Here is a 21,113-nt window from a genome sequence, read left to right as displayed (position 1 = left end):
TATGTGAGATTTGCGCAGAGTCCTCGCTTCCTGAGCTGAACTTTGCTGGGCTGAAGAGGTCACAGCTTCTCTAGGAGTGACCTCCTCAGCTCAGCAAAGGTTCCCCGAGGCCCTTCCCCTCTGTGACAAGGGGAAGCATCACCCATTGACTTTGGTTTAAGCCCTGAAGCACCCAGGGCGAGTGTCAATCAGTGACACCTCGTCACAAAGTGGGGTGGGGTCAGAAGTCTCACTGACCCCATCCCATTCTGCGACGAAGTTGGGACTGCTGCCTTCCCTCTCTGACTGACTTAAGGTCAGCCAGTGAGGGAAGGCAACAGACCCAATCCTCCTGGGACCTCTGAGATGAAGGTTAGTGTGTGTGTGTGTTTTAAATGAATGTTTGGTGAGTGCGTGTATGTTTGAATGTTGATGAGTGTTGTGCATGTGTGAATGAATGAATGAATGTGAGTATGCTTCCAGCCCGCACCCCTCCCTCCTAAAATTCCCAGCCGTCACTGGTCCCTTTTTCCCCACATCTAACAACAGACCGCTGGAGACGGAAGCTCGGGTCACACTTTGCAAGTAGTGATATCACTCAGTAATTATGAGTGACATTCAGCTGCTAGGAGTGACATTTTCTTGCGGACAAAATCAAGCAATGAAGACGAGGGAAATAATATCAGAAATTACACCCATCTGAGCAACGAGAAACTCTAAGAAGATCTTAAAACTGCTGTGAAGCACTCGAAATGGAAGGCCACTACTCTAGCAAAAATCAGTGAACCACAGCTAATTCTCATAAAATACAGTTTTGTATGGTTCATCTTCTTTTGTGAAAACTTCCACCAGACAAAATTCTGATCTTGCTCCAAACACTCCATTATTCACCAGTTATTTCGACATTTTTATTGTTGCATGAAAACTCATGGACACAGAAAGAATTTAGCCTTACTGCCAGTTGGTTTTAAACCCATGTTAGTTAAACAAAGCACCCCCATCCACCCTTCAGATCAGTGCCAGGTGCAGTGTGCGAGCACCTGTTTATATAATTAATAACCTGTGGAATTTAAGTAACACTTAAAGCATGTATCAACGCAGTGACTCGCTTTAAAAAGGTTTAAAAAGATATAGTAGATTTCTGGAAAACTTACAATTTGAAATGAAGGATACCTAGGAGAACAATATACATTCAAAACTGAATTAACACACTGACTGCAACAAAGTGTTATATCGTGTGCACAAGTTAGAAGAGGACAAGTAGGCACTCGCTTCACCACTCTCACCTATGGACCTTGTGCCTCTCCAGCCCTGCCAGCACACAAAGTCCTTTACCAGAATAATAGCACTTTATTTTTTAGGAACTCTTACTTGTAGTCATTTGGTCATGCTGTACTTTCATTTTCTGGGGCTGTCGCCAAGCTTTGCAACTGGGTATTACTGCCCACTGCTGAGTGAGAGGCGTCACAGGGGTGAGCCATGGAGCTGCTAGGAAGTTCAGACTGGCAGGATACAGGGCAAGTAGTCCAGTGTAAGCGACTTCCTGAGGGAGAGTTTTGAAAACATCCTGCCAGGTCTCTGCAGTTTAAAAACATTTTATCAGTACCTGCAATCAGTGTGCTCACCCATCCCCAAGCACATGTAGCTACACAGCTGATGTTTTCAAACCAACAAGAGTAGAAATTGTCTGCCAGTGCTAGGGGCTGCTGTGAAGGCTGGGGCTGCAGATTTTGAAAATATTGTGCTTTGAAATAATTGTGCATGCAGAGTCTGTGGCACACTGTGAGCACGAGTACAGTCTGAGCCACTCAGCTGAGCCCAGCCCGCCTCTGCGAGCGCCACCAGCCTGAGGTGGGTAGCGCCGTACAGGCTCGGGCTGCAAATAACTATAATATACTCAACAATAGTCACTTCAAACAGACCTGAAGTGAGCTGACGGCAGTCTTGCAGCATGATGCTGTCTGCCACGCTGCGCATGGCACAGACCACCGCAGAGGCAGACAGAGATGATCCAGTGATAACGTTATGTGGATCCTGATCCTGTGCTGCAGCCTCTGTGTAGCGAGTGGATGACTGTGCGACCTCTGGTCACCTGAATGGTCACTGGTGAGGCTAGTACAGTCGTGGAACCAAATAAACTGGCGGGCAGCCCGCGGGCCGGGCACAGGCTGTGGTGCAGGCACGGTGGCAAACTAAAGAAACATAACTTCCACTGGCGATGTGGCCCACCTCACTCCTCCTGCTGACAGGCTGTTGGCAATTAGATACAAGAGTCTGTCATTACTGTTGCAGTCACATGATGTCAAGTAAATGCCACTGTTACAAGCAGCTGTGTAACTTGGGGAAGGATACCACCAAGGTACCTTATTGTGTGTAAAAGGCCGCTTTATTGGAAACAGGTGCACTTACAATCCAAAAGAACCCTTGGCCTATTGCCTCACAAAACTAAAACCTCACCATACATCAAAATTTACCTGCCAATCTCTTCTCCCCTCCCCCTCCCTTTTCCTTTAACCTTCCAGTCTCTTAATACACTCTTCCTTTGTAATGATTTATTTGCTGAATCCGTTTGTCACCTTAATAATCTCCTGCTGCTCCCTACCTCTTGAATCTGCAACTCGCAAACCCCTAATGCAAAACTATTTCTGTCTGAGTTGTCCTGCTGTCGTCCACTCCCTTTCCCACCTGAAGGTGTCTTGTCGGATCTGCCGTCCATCCCTGTTATCATTGTCATGTGAACTGTCTCAGTTTGCGCCTGCACCTGTTCCCATCAACAATATACAATGATAACTCCCCCCCAGCACCCATTACCAGAAAACGTCTCAATACTGGCCTGATCCCCACCAAAAGACTGAGCCCCTCTTCTATAATCTGAGTACTAGGGAGGGTGGGAAAAACCTATTCTGATCAGCCGGCCACCGTGTCGCTTTTCCAAAATGGTGGGGGCTCCCTAAAATGGCTTCTCTAAATACTTCCCTCCATAGCCCAAAAAGCACCCAAACGGCGCCCGTGGGCTGTACCACCTCCCCAAAGCTCCCTCGGGGGGGGAGACCTCGTTCCCAGCGGCAATCCCCCGCGGACAACCTTATGCACCGAGTACAGCTCAGCCAAGGCCGCCGAGACCCACTCTCCTGGCATGCAATTCTGCAGTGAACTACTGTCTTTTCAAAGTGTACAGGGCAGCACTGCACAGCCTTACTAGTGCAGTCACACACACTGCCATGAGAGCCTGCTTGCTCAATTAGTGCTTCTCGCTTGTTTCTGCTTCAGCGCCTGTAGGGTCAATGACGTGCTACAATGTGTGATTTCGCATTTTAGTGTGGTGATGCGTACCACCACATTAAAATGCATTGGTCTAACGCCAGGTGAGTGGTTCTTGGCAGGGCTGCTATTAGTAACAGTGCTCACATTGATTTGGCCCTAAAGACAGCTACAAAGGGCGGTGTAAGCTTAAAAATTTCTCTTTCAAGAAGTTTGTTTTGTATTTACACAGACAGATGAGAGAAAATGTTGAGGAAAGAAACAGGAAGAGAGGGACAGTGGAAAGATAAAAAGAGGATGAATCTTGAGAAAACAAATGAAGACGGTGGCAAAAGAATTGTAGAAAATCAATGAGGAAGGAAACAGGAGAAGAAATAGAAGCAAAAAGGAAAATGGAGGAAGTTAGATATACACAATTGAAAGTGGAGGAGTAATGACAGACAAAAGTGAATTTGAGCGAGTTAGCCAATTGCAATTTCATTTACAGAGTGCCCCAAACCCATTTCTAGGCACTTAAGTTCTGCAGTTGTCCATGATGCCTCTCACTTAAGTACAAACTATGGAACACAGCACAATTTCTGGTAGATAATGGTAAAATGTCCGTTAACACTTCAAAACAAGGGACATTAATGTGAGCAGACATTTTGTACCACCTTAAACTTATTTGCTAAAGAGAACTTTGCGTTTCCCAAATTAGCATTTTGCTTAGGTAGGTATGATACAGTACAAATGCTGGCCAAGTGCTATTCTGTAATTTATTGTGGTTCCAGTGAAAAAGTGCCAATCCAGATCTAAAAAAATATTCAAAATGATGTTTTGTTTAATAGTGCTTTTTTGTTCATTTAATTTCTGATAATTATGTGGCCCACTTTAATTGTCTTATTCAGAAAGATGTTAATTCTTGTTGTCCGGCTCGCTTTTATTTCTCGGGAGTGTAACAGTAGTGTTCATCGATCCTTTGTACTTCTGGACCACTGTTTGGAACCATGGATACATGTAGTATGAAAAGCCAGGGATGCATGTATAAAAAGACTGATGCATGTGCTGCAAGTGGCAAGTAATGATTGCCTGTACTGTGAGGCACCAATAATGCATCTACTGCTACTACTTATGCAGCGGGCCCAGAATTGGGACACTGTTGTAGCAGGTCCTGAGAGGATGCTCATAACTCCGTGGGGCCATGGATGCATGTAATGTGAGGAGCCACTGATGCCTGTGAGGCAAAGGGCCACTAATACTTGTAAAGCGTAGTAATACCACTTATGCATCTCCTGTAGTAGTCCTCTGTTGAGGTACTGTTTAGGCAGGTCCAGAAGGGTGCTACTGAAACAGCAGGCCCATGAAGAACACTGATATAGCAGGTCTTGATTGTATGGTTGTCATTCTTTAGGCCACTCACACATAGAGAACAAAGGAATAAAAGTTGAGACCCTAAACACAGTTCCAACGGCTAGCGGTACAGCATTTTAGTTTTGAAAAAACTGCCCTCATCCACTAGTAGTGGCATGCTTCATCATAGGGCAATGGTAACACATTCCCACAATAGCCAACATAAGGAATGGAGCAAAAGGGAGGGAAAACAAATGACGTAGACCAACAACGGGGATCAAACACACACAAAACACCTCATACACATAGTTAAAACTATCTCAGGTGATACCCTACTCAATCTCTTATTCCAAGGTTCACTGGATAGGATTAAAAGAAAGTCAACAATGGGTGGTGAAATCGGGGCATGATCACCCCTACACCCCTTATAGCAATTCCAAAGTCAACATGTTTCAGCCATCTCCATCGTCCCTAAGGGTTGCTTAGCCTTCATAAGGACCATCAATCCCCTTTCATTCAAATTTCATACCCTACCGGTAGTGCATTCAAAGTGTGACAAAATATGCCTTTGGATTCAATTGTACCCCTGTCTTCTAGTACACACACTCAGGATTGCCGAGTTATCATTGTCAATCTCTAAAACTGGAGTTCAGTGGGAGCAACTCCCTGTCACGGAGTTATGGTTGGTAGATTGGCGGCACCGGTCACTTGACCAGTGTGTGACTACAGGGAGGTGCTCCCACCGAACTCCAGTTTTAGAGATTGACAATGATAACTCAGCAATCTCTCTGCACTTATCTCCAGGCTGCTGAGCAGCAAAGAAAGAGGAATAAAGATCGCAACAGCAGTATAAGCAGCAAATGGACATGATTGGACAGAAAGTGTGATGTCATCCTCGAGTAATATGTAGTATGTTTTTCATTTCTATAAGGTTAGAACGTACTAGCGTACTGTCTTTCTTTGGCAGTAAAGATAAGAGAAGCATAGTCCAAAGCCTCCGGTCCTGACAGAGAATCTGTGTTAGTATTAAGTGAGTTGTGGCTATGTGAGGGCAGGGTGAGCAGTGTGCATCTATGAGTTTGGGCTTAGGCGAGTGTGAAGGCCGGCTGAGAGGTGTGATTGTGCAAGGAGAGAGGTGTTCCTATGTGTGTGCACGATGAAGCTCATTAAAGCCACACCTCTTAGCATTTTCAGTGCTTGTTAGGTCTCATCTAACAGACAGCTTTCAGCTGTCTGTGTGCAAAAGCCCATTGTGGACCACAGAAAAAACTTACAGTGGGGTTAGGGGCCTCACACTACTTAGCATTAGTTGACTTTATTGTCTTTCTCATTTGTTTACTTCTTAATCAGTGGCTTGCCTTCCTCTTTTTATGTGTGGTCTTCTCAAGCATGTCCTCTTTACCACCCTTTTGATTTTGACTTGTTTTGTTCCACTGCTTACATTCAGGGAGCTACTTTTTTCTTTTAGCACTCCATAAGTGCATTTTCTAGATCTCTCCCTTGTGTGCTGCGTCCCTCCAAACCCCCTTTCCCTATTCATTATGCTAATGCCCTCACCCCTCCCTGCCGTTTTCTTTTGGGCCTCTTACAGGCCTAGACACATGTGCCTCTGTTGCACTCTCACTCTGCCCACTCCCACTCTCCATTGCTTCCTCTTATCCGCTCCCATCAAAAGAGACGCTGAAGACAATTGTACCACCACATTAGACAAGGTTGATTCCTTGGAAGCTGCGCCAAGGCAGGAGTCTGTGGAGGCAGTCTGGTGGTGTCAAGGCCAGAGTTGGTAGAATCACCAAGGCCAAATGGACTGAAATACCTATGGGAGTTGAAAGGGGCCCAGAATGAGGAGGAGCCCTAAAGAAGTCCAAAATGGCATGCCAAAAGACCTGAACTTGCTCCATATTAGCATATAGAGTGAAAAACTCAAGTCTAAGGTTTTTAAAAAGCAAAATCAGCTCCAAGGAAGAGGAACAGAAGTGAATGGACGACGAATGGAACAACCGACTATCTGAATAGTACCAAGAGTGGGACCACTTCTTAAAAGATGACTTGTCTTTCCAATGGTGTTTCTTGCGTTTATGAGGGTCCCTGCAGGTTCAGTCCCTTTCAGGAGACCTACCTAATGTAGAGGAGAACCTTCCAGTTGGTACTCTACTTAAGAGCCCAAGACAAAAAATAACTTGGGTTCCACTCCTTGCTGGCCTTCATGTGCATAGGTACAAGAGTCGCAAGTTCAAGGATTCTTGGTTAGGCCCCAAGCACTACATGCATATGCCGTAGGGATCTGACAAAGGCATCATCTTGTGACAACATTGACCGGGTGTCAGCCTACAGACGTTAGGAATTAACATTAAAACATTTTCTAGCTATTGTGTCTAGAATTGTCCATCCTATTAAGGATTTGGAGACGAGGATTATGCTTCTTTCTCTTCGCTGTTTATCATTACATTTTTTTACAGCAGTCAATCAAAATTAAACTTTAACATAAACTATATCTCCCAACATTCCTTCATGACTTTGGCCAGATATAACATTGTTCCACCATTTTAAATCCTTTTTCTTTGCTGCTAACTCGACAAGATAAGTACCTTTCCATTCCTTTCTTTGTTATTGACACAAAATTCAGTGTTTCAATACACTATTGTTAAGCCTCCTAGGCTTGCTGCTGTAATTACAGCACCCGAGGTGGGTGTTCTGGAGACTGGGATAATTCGTGTCCTCTTTTTAGCTCGCAGCTCATGTACACCGTGTGCGCAGCGGTAAACCCGTTTTGTATCAGGTGAGCAGGATCACGTCAGCTCAGGAAGTCGTAGCTTCTCCTCATGTGCACGTGTGGTACGATGCCAGAGGAGTTTTTGTACACCATTTCCCCTGCGCCTTCACGGCGGCAAGAAAAGAAATAACACAGGTGCTGCCTGAGGGGCTATAGCGGGTTGTTGCTCTGGTGAGTTTGCCAGTCACTATTCATGAACTTGCTTCCCGATTGCTGCCTATTCCCCACTGCACCACAAACTCTGCAGTCTGGTGACTTGTTTCTATGGCATGCAAGATCATCACTGCCCCCCAGACGCACCATACAACCAAGTCATAGATGATGACTACCTCCTGGTAGATAGCCTAGTGGAGGTTCTAGACGCCTTTGTTACCCACTCATTAAACAGAGACCTGGCAGTCCTTCACCCAATTTTGTTTTTAAACCGTATTTTTATTGGTTTTAACATTTAAGATCCATATTACAACATTGAACATAGTCATGCAAAAGTATCACCTGTAACCACTGTCTGTTCCATTTGTGCCATAATGTAAACGTAAGTCATACGTGTGGAACTCTGGAATCACGTCCTAGAACCTACGTAGCATCATAAAAGATATTGTACATCTCATGTGCCTTCTGGTTTAACAATTCTCACAGATTAGGATTAACGGCTGCCAATACGGATCGAACTGTACTACAAACTAATAACATAACAAACCAAACTATGGCCCTTCCCATGGGCCATCCATTATCAAGTATTTTCTGTATAATCATTTTCGGAGGGTGTGATCGGGTTATCACCTGTCTGCACCAGTGCAGAAGAGCGCGGTGGGGGGTGGTGTCCTGTTTAAGGGGGAGGTTGTGCCCCATGCCTATTCTTAGCGCCTGCTTTATTTATGAATTCCCTTATAAAGTCAGAAACTCAAATATGGGTCTCAGGGCCTGTAGGTCACAATTGATAATATCAATTAAAAAGTCCCCTCAAGTTTTTGTGTGATAGTGGCTGCTGTACCCGTATCTATTCCAGTGTCTTCTCCCAGGTGCTCCCAGGCATCCAATAGGTCCAACCAAAGCCCCGCCAGCGGCCCCCTCCCTATCCCCCCCCATTGTCATCTCTAAGCAGTGCCCTTTCCTCAGCCGTAGCCTATACTGTCACTTCTTGATTCCAGCCTGGCATTTTCGGACCCAACCCTGATTTCCATAGTTTCGCTAAGCATCTTTTGGCCACTATCATGGGCAGGTCCACAAACCTATTGACTACCTTTTTAGGTCTAGGCCTAGGATATAATCCCATCAAGCAGGTCTCTGGTTAAGCATTGAAGGTTACAATTAATTACCTCATTCAATACAATAACAGTTTCCCAGTATCTATGAATTACAGGACAGCTCCATGTCATACGACCAAAATCTGCTTCCAGAGATGAACTTCTTGGGCATTGTTTAGGGTCCCCCCCACCTCCCCAACATATGGCCTGCAGTCTGTGTGGTGTTAAATATTTCATGTCCATATAATTGAATTGGGTATATTTCAGTCTTGTATTCCTAGAAACCCTACGGATGTATGCCAATGTTTTTTGCCATTCTGTGTCCAATATATCGCGCCCCAACAATGTCTCCTACCTCTGCTTGGTCTTTAATAGGGGCGTTTGGACTGTGTGCAATAGTGCCTAATACAACCACTTTACCAGATGTCTAGTCTTTCCTAGGGTCAATAAGCTTTGTAATACTAGGTTTATTTCCGGTTCTTGGTCAGTGCTCAGCCACAAATCTTTAGAGGCATGAAATAGAGCTTGATATGTTAGAAATTGGCCTGGGGGCAAATCACGCTGTTCTACTAGGTCTGCTAAAGGTGTAACAACCCCTGTTGAAAGAAAACTCTCACTGTTGTTAGTCCCACCTCTGTCCATGATGCAAGCTGCTTATGTGTGCAAATGCTTAACAGGTCACTGTGTGGGAGTCCTACCGGAGGCAGTGCCTGTGCAAAAATGGGAGTCTCCTTCGACCTACCAAGGCACCTCCTCCAGCTCCATAAGGCTGCCTCCAACAGTATCCGCGGTCAGGGGGTTTCTACCAGTTTAAGTAATTTTGCCAGGAGAGGCCACTGGTTTTTCAACCCCAATAGATGTCCCAGCTCATCTAGATTACCACCATCCAGCCACCCTGCTCAACCCTCCTTCTTCCAGGGGGTTGCAGAGAACCTCCAGAGACTCTATTCCAACTACCATCCCAGATTAGGCCAATGTGTCAATTGAGGTGACTTAAACGGCAGGATATGTACAGTAGATAAGCAAGTCCTACCTTTGTGTTTTGGTGATTTCTTACATAACAAGAGTAAGTTTGCTCTGGTGCATGCTATATTATCTCCAGGAGTGAAGTTTCTCGTACTCACTCGTGTCCCTACAACCCATGTTCTGATATTTTCTGTACATAAAACTTCCCATACACCAGTCGATACAATTAGAAAATGAACAGACTTAGGCATTATTTTCAGGAGAATTTATTTCAAATTATAAGGCAGTCTCGAAGCAGCAGTGGTCAAGTTGACAGCAAGCCAAAATGTTTCCTTGTCTGTCCTGTAATGAAAGGCATATACAGGTTCCCAAGGTCTTAGCCCATAAACAGCTCCTGTCATTGTTGTGACTGGGTGTCACAACAAAGGAACAATAATGCCCCAAACTACCAGAACAAAATATTTAAGGAATTGACAACCCCAACTCAAAAACATAATCAGTTGGCATAACTGCATCCACGCAAATGACAAAAGGAACAACAAAGACACATAATAAATAAATAACATTTCTGGGATACGTTTTAACATAACAATATGTTTTTCAGTTTTTGTTTCTTAGGCATGACGCAAAACAGTCCAACAACAACTAATGTGAGTAACCTCTAAAATAGAGGCAGACTGGACTACAACTGGCCGCAACTCTTTCAAAGGCCAGCTGGACTGGAGCACTGTCAGTCATATGTTGGATGTACGCTGTGACAAATACTGCAATCTTACCATAATAAGATTTCTTTAAGAACTTATCCTGCAATCCTTCCTAAGGACAGTTCAGATTTCTACATAAATCAGTACTTTGTCTTCTTTCCTTCAACTCCGTCCTCCCCTTTAAAACAGTCACTCCAGACACTGGTTATAAACGGAGAACTGTGATACTTTCTAGATGAAGTCAAAGAGTCAAAGGGACAAGTAAAATAAAGAAGGTATTTGTCAACTATGGGGGTGTTTGTACACGTGTGGTATTGTCAAAACAATCTGTAGCTAAAAAGCACTGAATTACAGCTTATTATCAGAACCCGAATAGACATTCCCGCGGACTTCCAGAGCTCATTCTGCTAGGAATAAGGCAGTCAATGCCCCTCCTAAGTTTAAACAGTAAAATCTGCGAGGGTAGAAAAACGTTAACTCTTTTGCCATCCATTAATATTTAGAGTCTGCCCTCTGGACTGACATCCTGGTAGGCCAGACATCTCGGTGCCCTCCGTTTGCTTAACTGATCACCCTTTTCCTTTATTCCTTGGTTTACTTTCCACCTGGCAGTGCTGAGACTGCTAGTCAATCAGAGGATCCTCCCGGAATTCATTACTGCCTGTCTTCCCACAAAAGCTGAAGCACTGGTGGAAAATAGTACTTTACATCCTTACTCTTTATTACTGTGGGCATAAATTGCCCTTGCAGACTCTTCTCTGCATTTCGCAGGCACTGAACTACTTAGAATTTGAAAGCCACACTGTCGAAATTCTCTTATGAGAATATGTGCATAATTTCTTACTTAGTTTTTTAAAAAAAATTCTATGAAAAACTAAATAATTTACCCTCATTTTAAGGGTTTATTCTGTTAAAATGTGATTCTTATTGAATTTGATTATAATTTGAAAAAAATAAATTCAGAACGTTCCCTTAGATATGCATTTGTTAACTGTACATTTACATTTAAAAATCTCCCAATTGAAATGTGTTCCATGATCCCGTACACAGGTGGGGATATTCTAATGTATATGAAAGAAAATATCACATGATGGTGACTGGGGAGAAACTATTTTAGAGCTGACTCAAATTTCTTTATGTTTTTTCAGCTCTTGGACACCACATGCTCTTACCCCAGGCATCCATGAAAACTCTCATAACCGTGAACAATTTGAACCAGGCCACAGTGACCTAAATGAGCAGAAATAAAGCCAAGGGCAGTTATTCTCCAAAAGATCTTCTGTGTTCTAGAGGAGCTATCGGACGTTTAAATACTAAGGTGCCTCACACGTAGATAGAAGGTTTAAAATTCAAATCTCCCCTGCTGGTGCAATGTGATTTTTTTCTCTATGAAATCAAATACAAAAAAAAATGCTCTCGGAGGGTGGAGGTTGTCCTTTTAAGTGTATGCATACTGACAGATTGCACTTTATAGGATACACACATTAAGGGAGGGGTCGATTTGTCAATCAAAAGATACACAGAAAATTAGGACTAAACAGAGTTGAGTACAAGTGGTATATGTTTATGCTTCTTGCTTGTACTGCAGCAGATTCAAAATGTATCAAGTTGCTGTTGTGCTTTCCAAACAACCTCCCGGATCTTCTCCACTTGAACCCTATGCTCCCTCTCCCTTGATGGAAGCGCCAGTGGGCTATGTACAAACATTTCTACTGGATACAGTAGCGACAAATGGATTTTTGCACACTGGACGACATGCGTCCCAATTACCAGTTCCAACATGCAACTACATTTTTCTCCATAACAGATGTTCACTAACCCATCTGACAGCAACTAGAACCAGATGAAATTATCTGTAAACGGTGGAGACTGTGTTTTGAAACTACATTGTGCTACAATATCTGGAGTGATTAAACCCGTCCAGTGTCCCACGAAATGCAACCTCACCTGAAAATCTTTGTGCAAGTGAAAAAAGGATTGTGATTGACCTGCAATCTTGCAAGGTCCTACCTTAAGACACTGATGAAGATTTATTTGTATTTCTGACATCTAAAATCAGGCCCCTGGAAGAAGTGAAGCATTAATGGTGCATCATATCCAAAAACTACCGGAAACTTGCAATGCTGTCTGTGAAATAATCAGAGATGATCAGCCAATCGAAAGGGATTCTCTGACAACTAATTAAGGCCATACCACAGGTAGATGATGCTATTCTCGAAGATATTGGGATCCTTGATTATTTTGTGTACGGCTAGGCTGGTACGGAATTAGTGTTTTGGTAGTGGAATGTTTTTGCAGAAGTAGGTTTTAGACACTAGTTCCATTTGGCATGCACCCAATAATATAACTACATTTGAATCTATTCCAATCATGCACGTGCTCAAATGCTAGATGTAATGAAGCCAAAAAAATATGTGTCACGATTATTAGGAACAGGAACCACCCAATCAGACCTAGCATATGAGAAGGGCCTTGAGTCTCTAGGTTGGGTTCTTGGGTGGGTCTTATCTAACTTGTTAAGAGTTGGATTTAGGATTCAGACCATACATGCAATGTATAGATTTTTTAGACTAATTAAGTTCCTTGTACGAGTTTGATAGTTCTCTTCATTTCCTGTAAAGAGGTACTGATTTCACCAGTATTCAGTACCCTTCCCAAACAAGCCATCAGTCTGTCCCAAGCAACACTAATCTCATGAGTGCTTCGTTCTGAAAATGTACCTTTCATTGTCCACCTCTTGGCTTTGCAGCTTTGCTATTATGTGGTTAGTTTCCTTGTTAGACTTTGATAAAAACCTGTGCAATTGTTTGTGCTCTTCTTTGGCTCAGGTAGCTCCAAAGGGTTGATCTCTGCTTCTCAGAATCAAGAAAAAAAAAGTCTGCTCCTCAGAGATGCAACCAATCTTTTTCCTTAGTTTGCATCTTCAGCAGGTTTCTCCCACAGTATATTCTCAATATCCCATACACCACCAGTCATTTTCTGTCTCTCTTCCTGCGTTTCCCAAACTTTCCTAGAGTTTCCCAAACTCTAGTCTAAGGCTTGCTTTTCTCGTATCTTAAATGCCCCTCGAGTAACCAGTTTCTGTTACCCATCCCAGGTACGTTTATTTGTTGTTGCAGTTCACTTTCAGCATTTCCTTTGTATTCTTCCACTTGCACGCCTATGAATCTACTGGACTCACCTCCATCTTATAGCACTTTTACTGGCTCTCTGAAAGTGTGCACTTTTACTTCCTATGTGATCTTCTATGTGTGGTAGGCATTTATGGGGGTGTTGTGGACTCTCATACCAGGAACCTGCAAAGGCAGTTTTGTACAGTTATCACCACGGAACTGGCCAAGCTTCCCTGCCCCTTTATGAAGCCAGTTTATTAAGACCGAACAAACCAAGTGCATCATGTTAAGTCGTGCCCGCTTTGTATTAAAGCAATTTAGAGTTGGCTAATGGATGTCATCTATGCATACTTTTTTGCATCAGGCCTCAGCACCACGGACTTCGAAAGCAGGTTGGTCACAGTACCAGAACTTGTTTTATATATTGAAAAAAAACATTCTCCAGACTCACTGGTAGACTAACTTCTTGGGCATTCTCCCACTTTCCTTGGTGCCTGCCTCAGAGTCGCAGCAGAATATGTAGTGTGGATTTGCAAATAAAAATAAAAGAAATTATAAATAACATAACACGAGCAGTGTTCTTTTAAGCCAGAAACGCACATACCCAAAAATATAAAGCTCCCCCAAAACTAGTGACTAAAATCAGGTGATGCTCCAAAGAACAGTGCAAAGTCCTGGGAGAAATCTGTGGGACACACCCCAGGGAGGGAACAAAACCTCTACCCTCCAATAATATAGATTATATAGACCACTCCTTCTCCAAGCCCCGTTCCCACCAGCTCCCCTATGTTAGCGGACCAGAGGCGCCTGCTTCAAGGAGATCAGCACGGATCGCAGGCGGGATACGTCCTTGGTCTGCTTGCTGCTTTTGGGATTGAAATCACAGAGTCGGGCCACCCGTTCCCACTCCGTGCCAGAGGAATCATCTGTCAGGTCCGCAGCCAGGGCTTCATCCGATGCTCTGTAGGTGAGAAGAAAAGATACAACATGAGGCTCTGCACTGGCTGCATCTAGGCACTATGTAAACAGATTGAAGATAGGTCTCTACTCCTCCCTAATCATAGGTACCATTATACCCTTCATAGAAACCTGTGTAGCCACTGCGTTGGGATATTATAGAATCTCTTTTGCTTTTCTTTGTTGGTCCAAAACTGGATATCAGATCTTGTAATACATATTCAAACATAAAAGAAGCAGGAATGGACACCGAGAATAGGAGCTTTAAAGTTATCATTGCAGCAGCCCCATTCTACCAGAGTGCTACAAAGTCCATCACAGGCACACCCCAGTCCATGTCACCATGCGGACACTTCAGATTTCTACTCATGTACAGTCCAAAGCTAGGAGTCACTAAAGGCCCTGCGGAACATAGACCTGGCAGCAACTACCCACTGCATACAAACAATTAAAATTCATAATAAGGGAAAATAAATGGCGTTAAGAAGGTTTTCTTTCTGGGTCACTAAACAGCAGCACTAACAAATACATGCATGCCTTAAATCCCCACTGTCCTCCACACAACGCAACCAAAAAACAAAGAATGACTCAAAACTAAAGAGTGATTGAATGTACATGTACCCTAAGACCAGAAACCAGAACAATGCACGTAGACCTTAGGGTAAATTAACTTTCAGTGTCTTTTGCAAGATTGCTCCACCACATTGGTGCTTTGTTTCTAAAAACTGTACTTCTGTCCAGGGACTAGATCTATTTCAAAGCCATGCAGTTTGGAAGCAAGTGTGAGATCAATGAGGGTGTGAAATTATAAAAACAAGTGTTTTACCAGGAACCGTGGCTGCTTCCAAGTTAAACAACTCAATGTCATGGCGTGGCATGAACTCCCAACCCAATGAGTAGGACTGATAAATTCTGAGTCTGACACTCACACCCAATGCTTGACCTTTGGTGCGAAGTAATTTGAGAAAAATCTGAAGCAGTAATATGTTTTTTCAAGGAGATTTAGTGTAATATATGCCCAATAAAACCAGATGCAGCAAAACTCTGAGCCATCAGTGACACAGCCCTAAGTTCAGAGAGAAAAAAGGTATGTATATAAAATATGCAACAATCAAAATAGAGAAACAGGAACCACATTTATCTGGAACGCACGCAAATTCTTTATGCACTATTGGTGTGCTTTCCCCATTCTTTTAGGAAACGTATCATGCAGCATTTGAGTTTTTGCATTTTTGTTTTTACATAAGAAACGAGCAAGTACTTTCATATATATATATATAGATCATTGACCCAAACTTAATATTAATTTAAACAGCCTCTGGCAGCGCTCGCCTACTCTTATCTAGGTACTAAATTGTGAAACTGCAGGAGGGAACACCACATCACAAATGCAGTTTTCATAAAATCCATACAGTGTATTTGACGGGAGAAACAAAAGATGCCCAGTGTAAATATCAACAGTGCATACTCTCTATACTATGAAGCAGGGGATCACGAGACACTGAATAAACTGAAAAATTGCACTAGTGAGATTAAAAGATGGGGGAAACCAATGGAGATGTTGGGGTATGGAGTATCGCAGCAGCAGGATCCACCCAGAGTATCGCTGAATTGTTTGCATTTGCAGAGTCTGAAAGAGCTTATTTTAAACCAGATGAAAAGAAAACCAACTTCACTGGAATCCTGGTGGCTTAATTGCCTTGTAGTCCAACTTTCATTAAATAATGCTGCTGCGAAGACTGTGAGAACAAATTTGCTGGGTTTTATCCTGTAGCGACATGAAGCAAATGTCATCATGCCTCCAGAGTACTCTAGAGAGACCTCAGCTACTGAAACAGACCCATCCCTCTTACATCATAGCACTTTTCTTTGTTAGGTCAGTTCGCGTCCACCTCGGGGCATAGGGACACTGCGTTTTATGGATGGCAGAAAAGGGCTCAGTACAGCTGGGCAATAGCATGTACTTTACACAACATCTGACATCTTCAAGGACCTCAGCTCATACTGGATCCAGACAGGGCCTTCTCACTGCACCCGACATAGTAAAGGTCATTGCCATACCTTGTGTGAACTCTGTAAACACCAGGACTAAGCAACACATAATGGGACCAGTCAGTGCCCTACAACTGACATATTTTACAACTACTGGCCTCAGTAGCCAAATAATTAGTCGATAGGCCCCTGCGAATGGCATACTTCAACTTGAATGTAGGGCACTAAGATTCACAGATAGCATGTGGGAATTACTCATTTTATTAATGACCTGAACAATGATGTGTGTTAGCCCATGTCTTGCTGAATTGCCAAGGGAAAGGAGTCTGGTATGCTGTGGTAGCTGGTGACCTTTAAAAGTGGTGGGGCATAATCCTTGGCTCAAATTCCAAATAGCTTTTTCTTGAAGGGTTCTCTCACACTTTCTTCTACTAAGTTTACTGTCTCACTTTGACCACTCAGTCTCACTCATTCTACTATGACCCACTCAGTCCCACTAATTCTCACTCATTCTAAATTACTCAGTCTTACTGTGACTCACACAGTAACACTCCGTTACCCTCACTGGCATTCTATCCCACTCGCTAACATATGTTCTCACACCTAGTGGTCCTTACTGTCACTCATTCTCACTCACTCTGACTCGATGCTTCAATGACTCTTTCACACACTGACACACACACACATAGTAACACAGACATGCTAACAGTGCTGGAATGGTGCAGGCACCTTTATGCACCTGTGTCAGCAATCAAACAATGTCACTAGCTCCCTCAGTTTGTTGATGGGCACAAAGCGGGTCTGCATTTTATTTTTATTATATCAAGAGTGAATAATTATTCACTTTTAAAACAATAAAAATGGACCACAAAACAAGAAGTGTGTAGTGTAGCTGTGGAACCCATTAAGGAAAGCCACCACTGGTCCAGGAACATCTATTCATCAAACCAATCCATCCACTGAGTCATCTATCCTTTCACTTATCCATACCCCTTTCCTCCATCCATCCTTTCATTCATCCATCCATCCACCCTTTCACTACATCTATCCATCCTTTCACTCCATCCATCCATCATTCTCCCTTTGGCTCATCCATTTTCCCACCCTTTCACTCGGCCATACATCTTTACACACATCTATCCCTCGCCCCATCCATCCATACATTCCTCCATTCACCCTTTCACTCTGCCATTCATCCTTTCACTCACTCGTCCATCTATTCATCCCTCCATCAATTCACCCTGGCACTCATCCAGACATCCATCTACCCTGCCTTTCAGTCATCCATCCATTGTTTTATTCATCCATCTTTACATAAATCCTTTCACTCATCCATCCACTCATCCATCCATCCTTTCACTCATTCTACCATCCATCCATCCATTCTCTGATCATCCATCAGCCAATCCATCCATCCACTCATACACCCTCCCCACCTTTCACTCTTCCATTGCTACATCCACCCTTTCACTCATTCATCAATGCATCTATCTATCCACCCTTTCATCCCTCCAACTCAACTTTCCTTTCACTCACCCTCCCACATTAATTATGAGCTTTTGTCTGCCGAGCTGCAGACAGAAGAGGCCCATCAAGAACCTGACCCCACTGTAGCTGCTTGGATGGGCTGCAAAGGGTACACGATGCCCCTGATGCAGGTAAAAACTTAACTGCACACTTATCTCTTAATCCACTAGTGCAAATGTTGCCCACAGCTGGTTACTTCCCTCTCTTGGGCCTCTATGTTTGAGATATGGAGCACTCTGTCAGGCTCAGCTCCATAACCTTTTCTACAAAGTGAAACCAAATAGAGGACTAAACATGTGTTACTGCCAGGAGAGAAGCCCCCTGCACTCCTCCTACAGCCTGCCCCTCTGTGGTGACCAACAAATTGTTGCCATCCACTTCCTCCTTGTCTCATCTGCCTGCCCCACCACCAGTCATTGAAGTGGATGGAATTTTGTAACTCCACCCAGGACCACTATTTATGTACTCCAAAAGCAACCAAATCCATGGCTTTCTAATTCAGCACTCCCTCTGCTGTGATGTCAGGTCAAAGAAAACCTCGCCCGACTGGTGCTTGGCAGTAGGAGATCTGCAAAGCTCACTAGAGTTCACCCAGGAGATTAAGCACACTGTCTCCAAGCAGTGATTTATTTTTAGCTGCTCTGCGTTTATTTCCCGGTTCTGGCCCGCCCCCGGAGGGTGGGAGGGCAATGCCACTTTTGCTCATTAACACCAGTCGCACCTGCTGGTATGTTCAGGTGTGGCTGAGCAAGCGTTTCAAAGGAAAGTTGACCAGAGTTAGCAGTTAACTGATGTGGAAGCAAAATAGTGGTGCGACAGAGTTAATGAGGGAATCTACACCTTCTGGACCTGTACTTTCTTGGAATAGGCCTTTTATTTAGAGCAGCAGTCCAAGAGTGCCAGCTGTATTCTAAAAGTGAAACCCCCTCTAACCATTGTAACTAGAGTGGGTTGTGCTGACCCATACAATCAGAACGTAGGTGCTCTGCACTGGGATGGCCAGGGTGCACGTCTGCATCTTGTTGAGCATCGAGAAGACCTAGATAGAAGAGATTGGTTGGATTCTGCATTCTCTTTACCTGTATGGTACAAAGCCTCAGAGGAACAAGATAGTTAGGACCACATTCTCTACACCAGTATGGTGGCATACCAGGGAAGCGGGCAAAGGCTAACTGGGCCTATAGCTTTAGGCAGAAACCCTCTGATGGACAGACTAATATGGACTGAAATACTATGTACCTCTAAGAGCATGGCTGGGGGAGAACACTGGTTGATGCCCGGATGCTCAGAGTCTCAACTGTTTATGCCTGGGTTGACAAGCTGCCAGCAATACAGGGTTTCCTTAGATGCAAGGTTACATTCCTAAGAGGGATAGACTTATAGGATCATATATTCCATTTATCTGTGTAGTTGCATTCCCTCTGCGTCATGGGATGGACGGGTCCAGGGTTCCACGTATTTGAATTTTTTTGTCCGGGATGGGGAGGATTATTTAACCATTACAGTCAGTGAAATGCTCAACATGTAGAAAAACTGCTAATGTCACATGTCATTACCAACAGCTTGTTGGAATGTCTCCCAGGAAAAATGTGCAAGAGGACAGCCATCGCAGTAAATAGGTCTCTTCTGTTATCTTAAAGTTACCATTGATTATTTAAGTAGGAGGAGATACATGTTAGAGAAGCAAAGACAGAGGAGAAAAATGAACATACACATAGCCGATCACATCAGCGTTAGGCTGCTGGTAGAATGCTTTATCAGCAATCCTGGAGCAGCAAGCGAGAAGCAGGCATAGAAGTGGAGAGAATGAGAGAAAGAGAAAGCATTAGTCCTTCTTAAATACATAAACAGACATTTAACAGAGGGAGGGAACACATTAAAGATTAACAGACAAACAGGAAAACGTTAATCATTTGTCTTGTTTCTTTAGGTCATACTGAGAAGTCTTCTAGTGCCATAAACTAGCATCTCTTTGAAGGCTACAAGGTTCTGTTCACGGAGTTCTCTGATGGTATAAGCAATTTATTTCAGGTTCTATTATTTCAGAGTTAGAACAGAAACATTAAATTAAACACAACGAACACACACATACGTTTCCAATGTCACCTTTTGGGAATACGGGAAACTTCTAAGAATGCTGCAAAAATAGTAAACCTCAATGGATTTAGCACCCGCCCAGCGTTAAATATGCGGCTCCTACAAACACAGGCTTTATTATTTTACTTCTACATACCTATGGTAGATAAGCTGAGAGTGCAAGTGGGCCTCGTGCTTCCAATCCTTCAGTCACATGTTAATCAAAGAGTAACCTCATTAGTCCATCTCCATGATTTATCAACTAAATTAAGCATATTTGTACATCTCAAGTTGGGAATTTCATGTACCAACAACATGATTCTTTTAAATTTGCACCATTTTTTAACATCTGCAGTAAGCTTTTGCTGTAAGCCTCTGTCCAATTCTCAACTAATTTCATTTTCTGCTCGAGTTTCGCCTTAAAAGGGGCAAATAAAAATTTCTGTTTAAATTAGCTCACTTAAAACCTGCATACAGATTCCCAGAACAGAAGGAGAGCGCATGAATATTTGTTTGGATCTTCCCCCCTGTTTTTTTTCAGTATATTATCTAGATGATATTTTGAGGTTATAGCAAGGGTTTGCTTAAAGTGGGACAAACTGAGCCCAGTTTTTACAGCAAAGTCTCTAGCCTCCAAGAACATATAGTGGTAGTTTTGTAGACTCTTAACGCAGTCCGAAGTTACTTATTTTGAACAAAAGTATATTTTCTTTCAAATAATGTACTTCCATAATTCAGACTCATACATTAGACAAGAGGACATCTTGGCCAAGTATACCTTAAAGCAGAGGTCATCAAACTTTGTTTGTCTGTGTGCCCCCCCCCCCCCCCCCAAAAAAAAATCGAGATGATTTGTCGCCTCTCCTCCCCTCACCCCTTCCAAAAACTAAATGGCTAGGGGGTGCAGGAGTGGCAAAAAACACTACCCCACATAACTGGGGTGTTATGAAACCCTCACATTCCAGAACCCCAATGCAACTACACATGCGTCACTAATGATAGCTGCTGCCCTGAGAAGCAGGCTGTCTTCTCTGCCTCTTTCGTTCCTTTCTCACCATGCCTGGCCATCACTCCAATCCTGACACAGACTTTCTTTCCCTCTTAGACAAAAAAATAAGCTTTCATGGGTTACCCGCACTTTGCGGCTCTAATGCTAGCAAGGCCTCATGTCTCTTTTGTAAAGGAAGAC

The 21,113-nt window shown here is 43.4% G+C and overlaps 1 protein-coding gene across 2 annotated transcripts in view; it reads right to left on the bottom strand.

Annotated features, from left to right (window-relative positions):
- Positions 1–9,805: 9,805 nt before the first annotated feature.
- CLTB (clathrin light chain B) overlaps positions 9,806–21,113 on the bottom strand; it is a 54,196-nt gene continuing 42,888 nt past the window's right edge. Inside the window, exons 5-6 of one of the 2 annotated variants that reach the window (XM_069244574.1) lie at positions 19,561–19,614; positions 9,806–14,333 (exon numbers count right to left, since the gene is read on the bottom strand). In XM_069244574.1, the coding sequence (XP_069100675.1) occupies positions 14,162–14,333; positions 19,561–19,614 (226 nt within the window). In that variant the 3' untranslated portion in view covers positions 9,806–14,161. The remainder of the gene's footprint in view (positions 14,334–19,560; positions 19,615–21,113) is intronic. The other variant, XM_069244575.1, reaches the window with a different exon arrangement.

Source organism: Pleurodeles waltl, chromosome 7 (genome assembly GCF_031143425.1).
Source record: "Pleurodeles waltl isolate 20211129_DDA chromosome 7, aPleWal1.hap1.20221129, whole genome shotgun sequence".
NCBI lineage: Eukaryota > Metazoa > Chordata > Amphibia > Caudata > Salamandridae > Pleurodeles > Pleurodeles waltl.
This window is presented reverse-complemented; position numbering and strand designations above follow the sequence as displayed.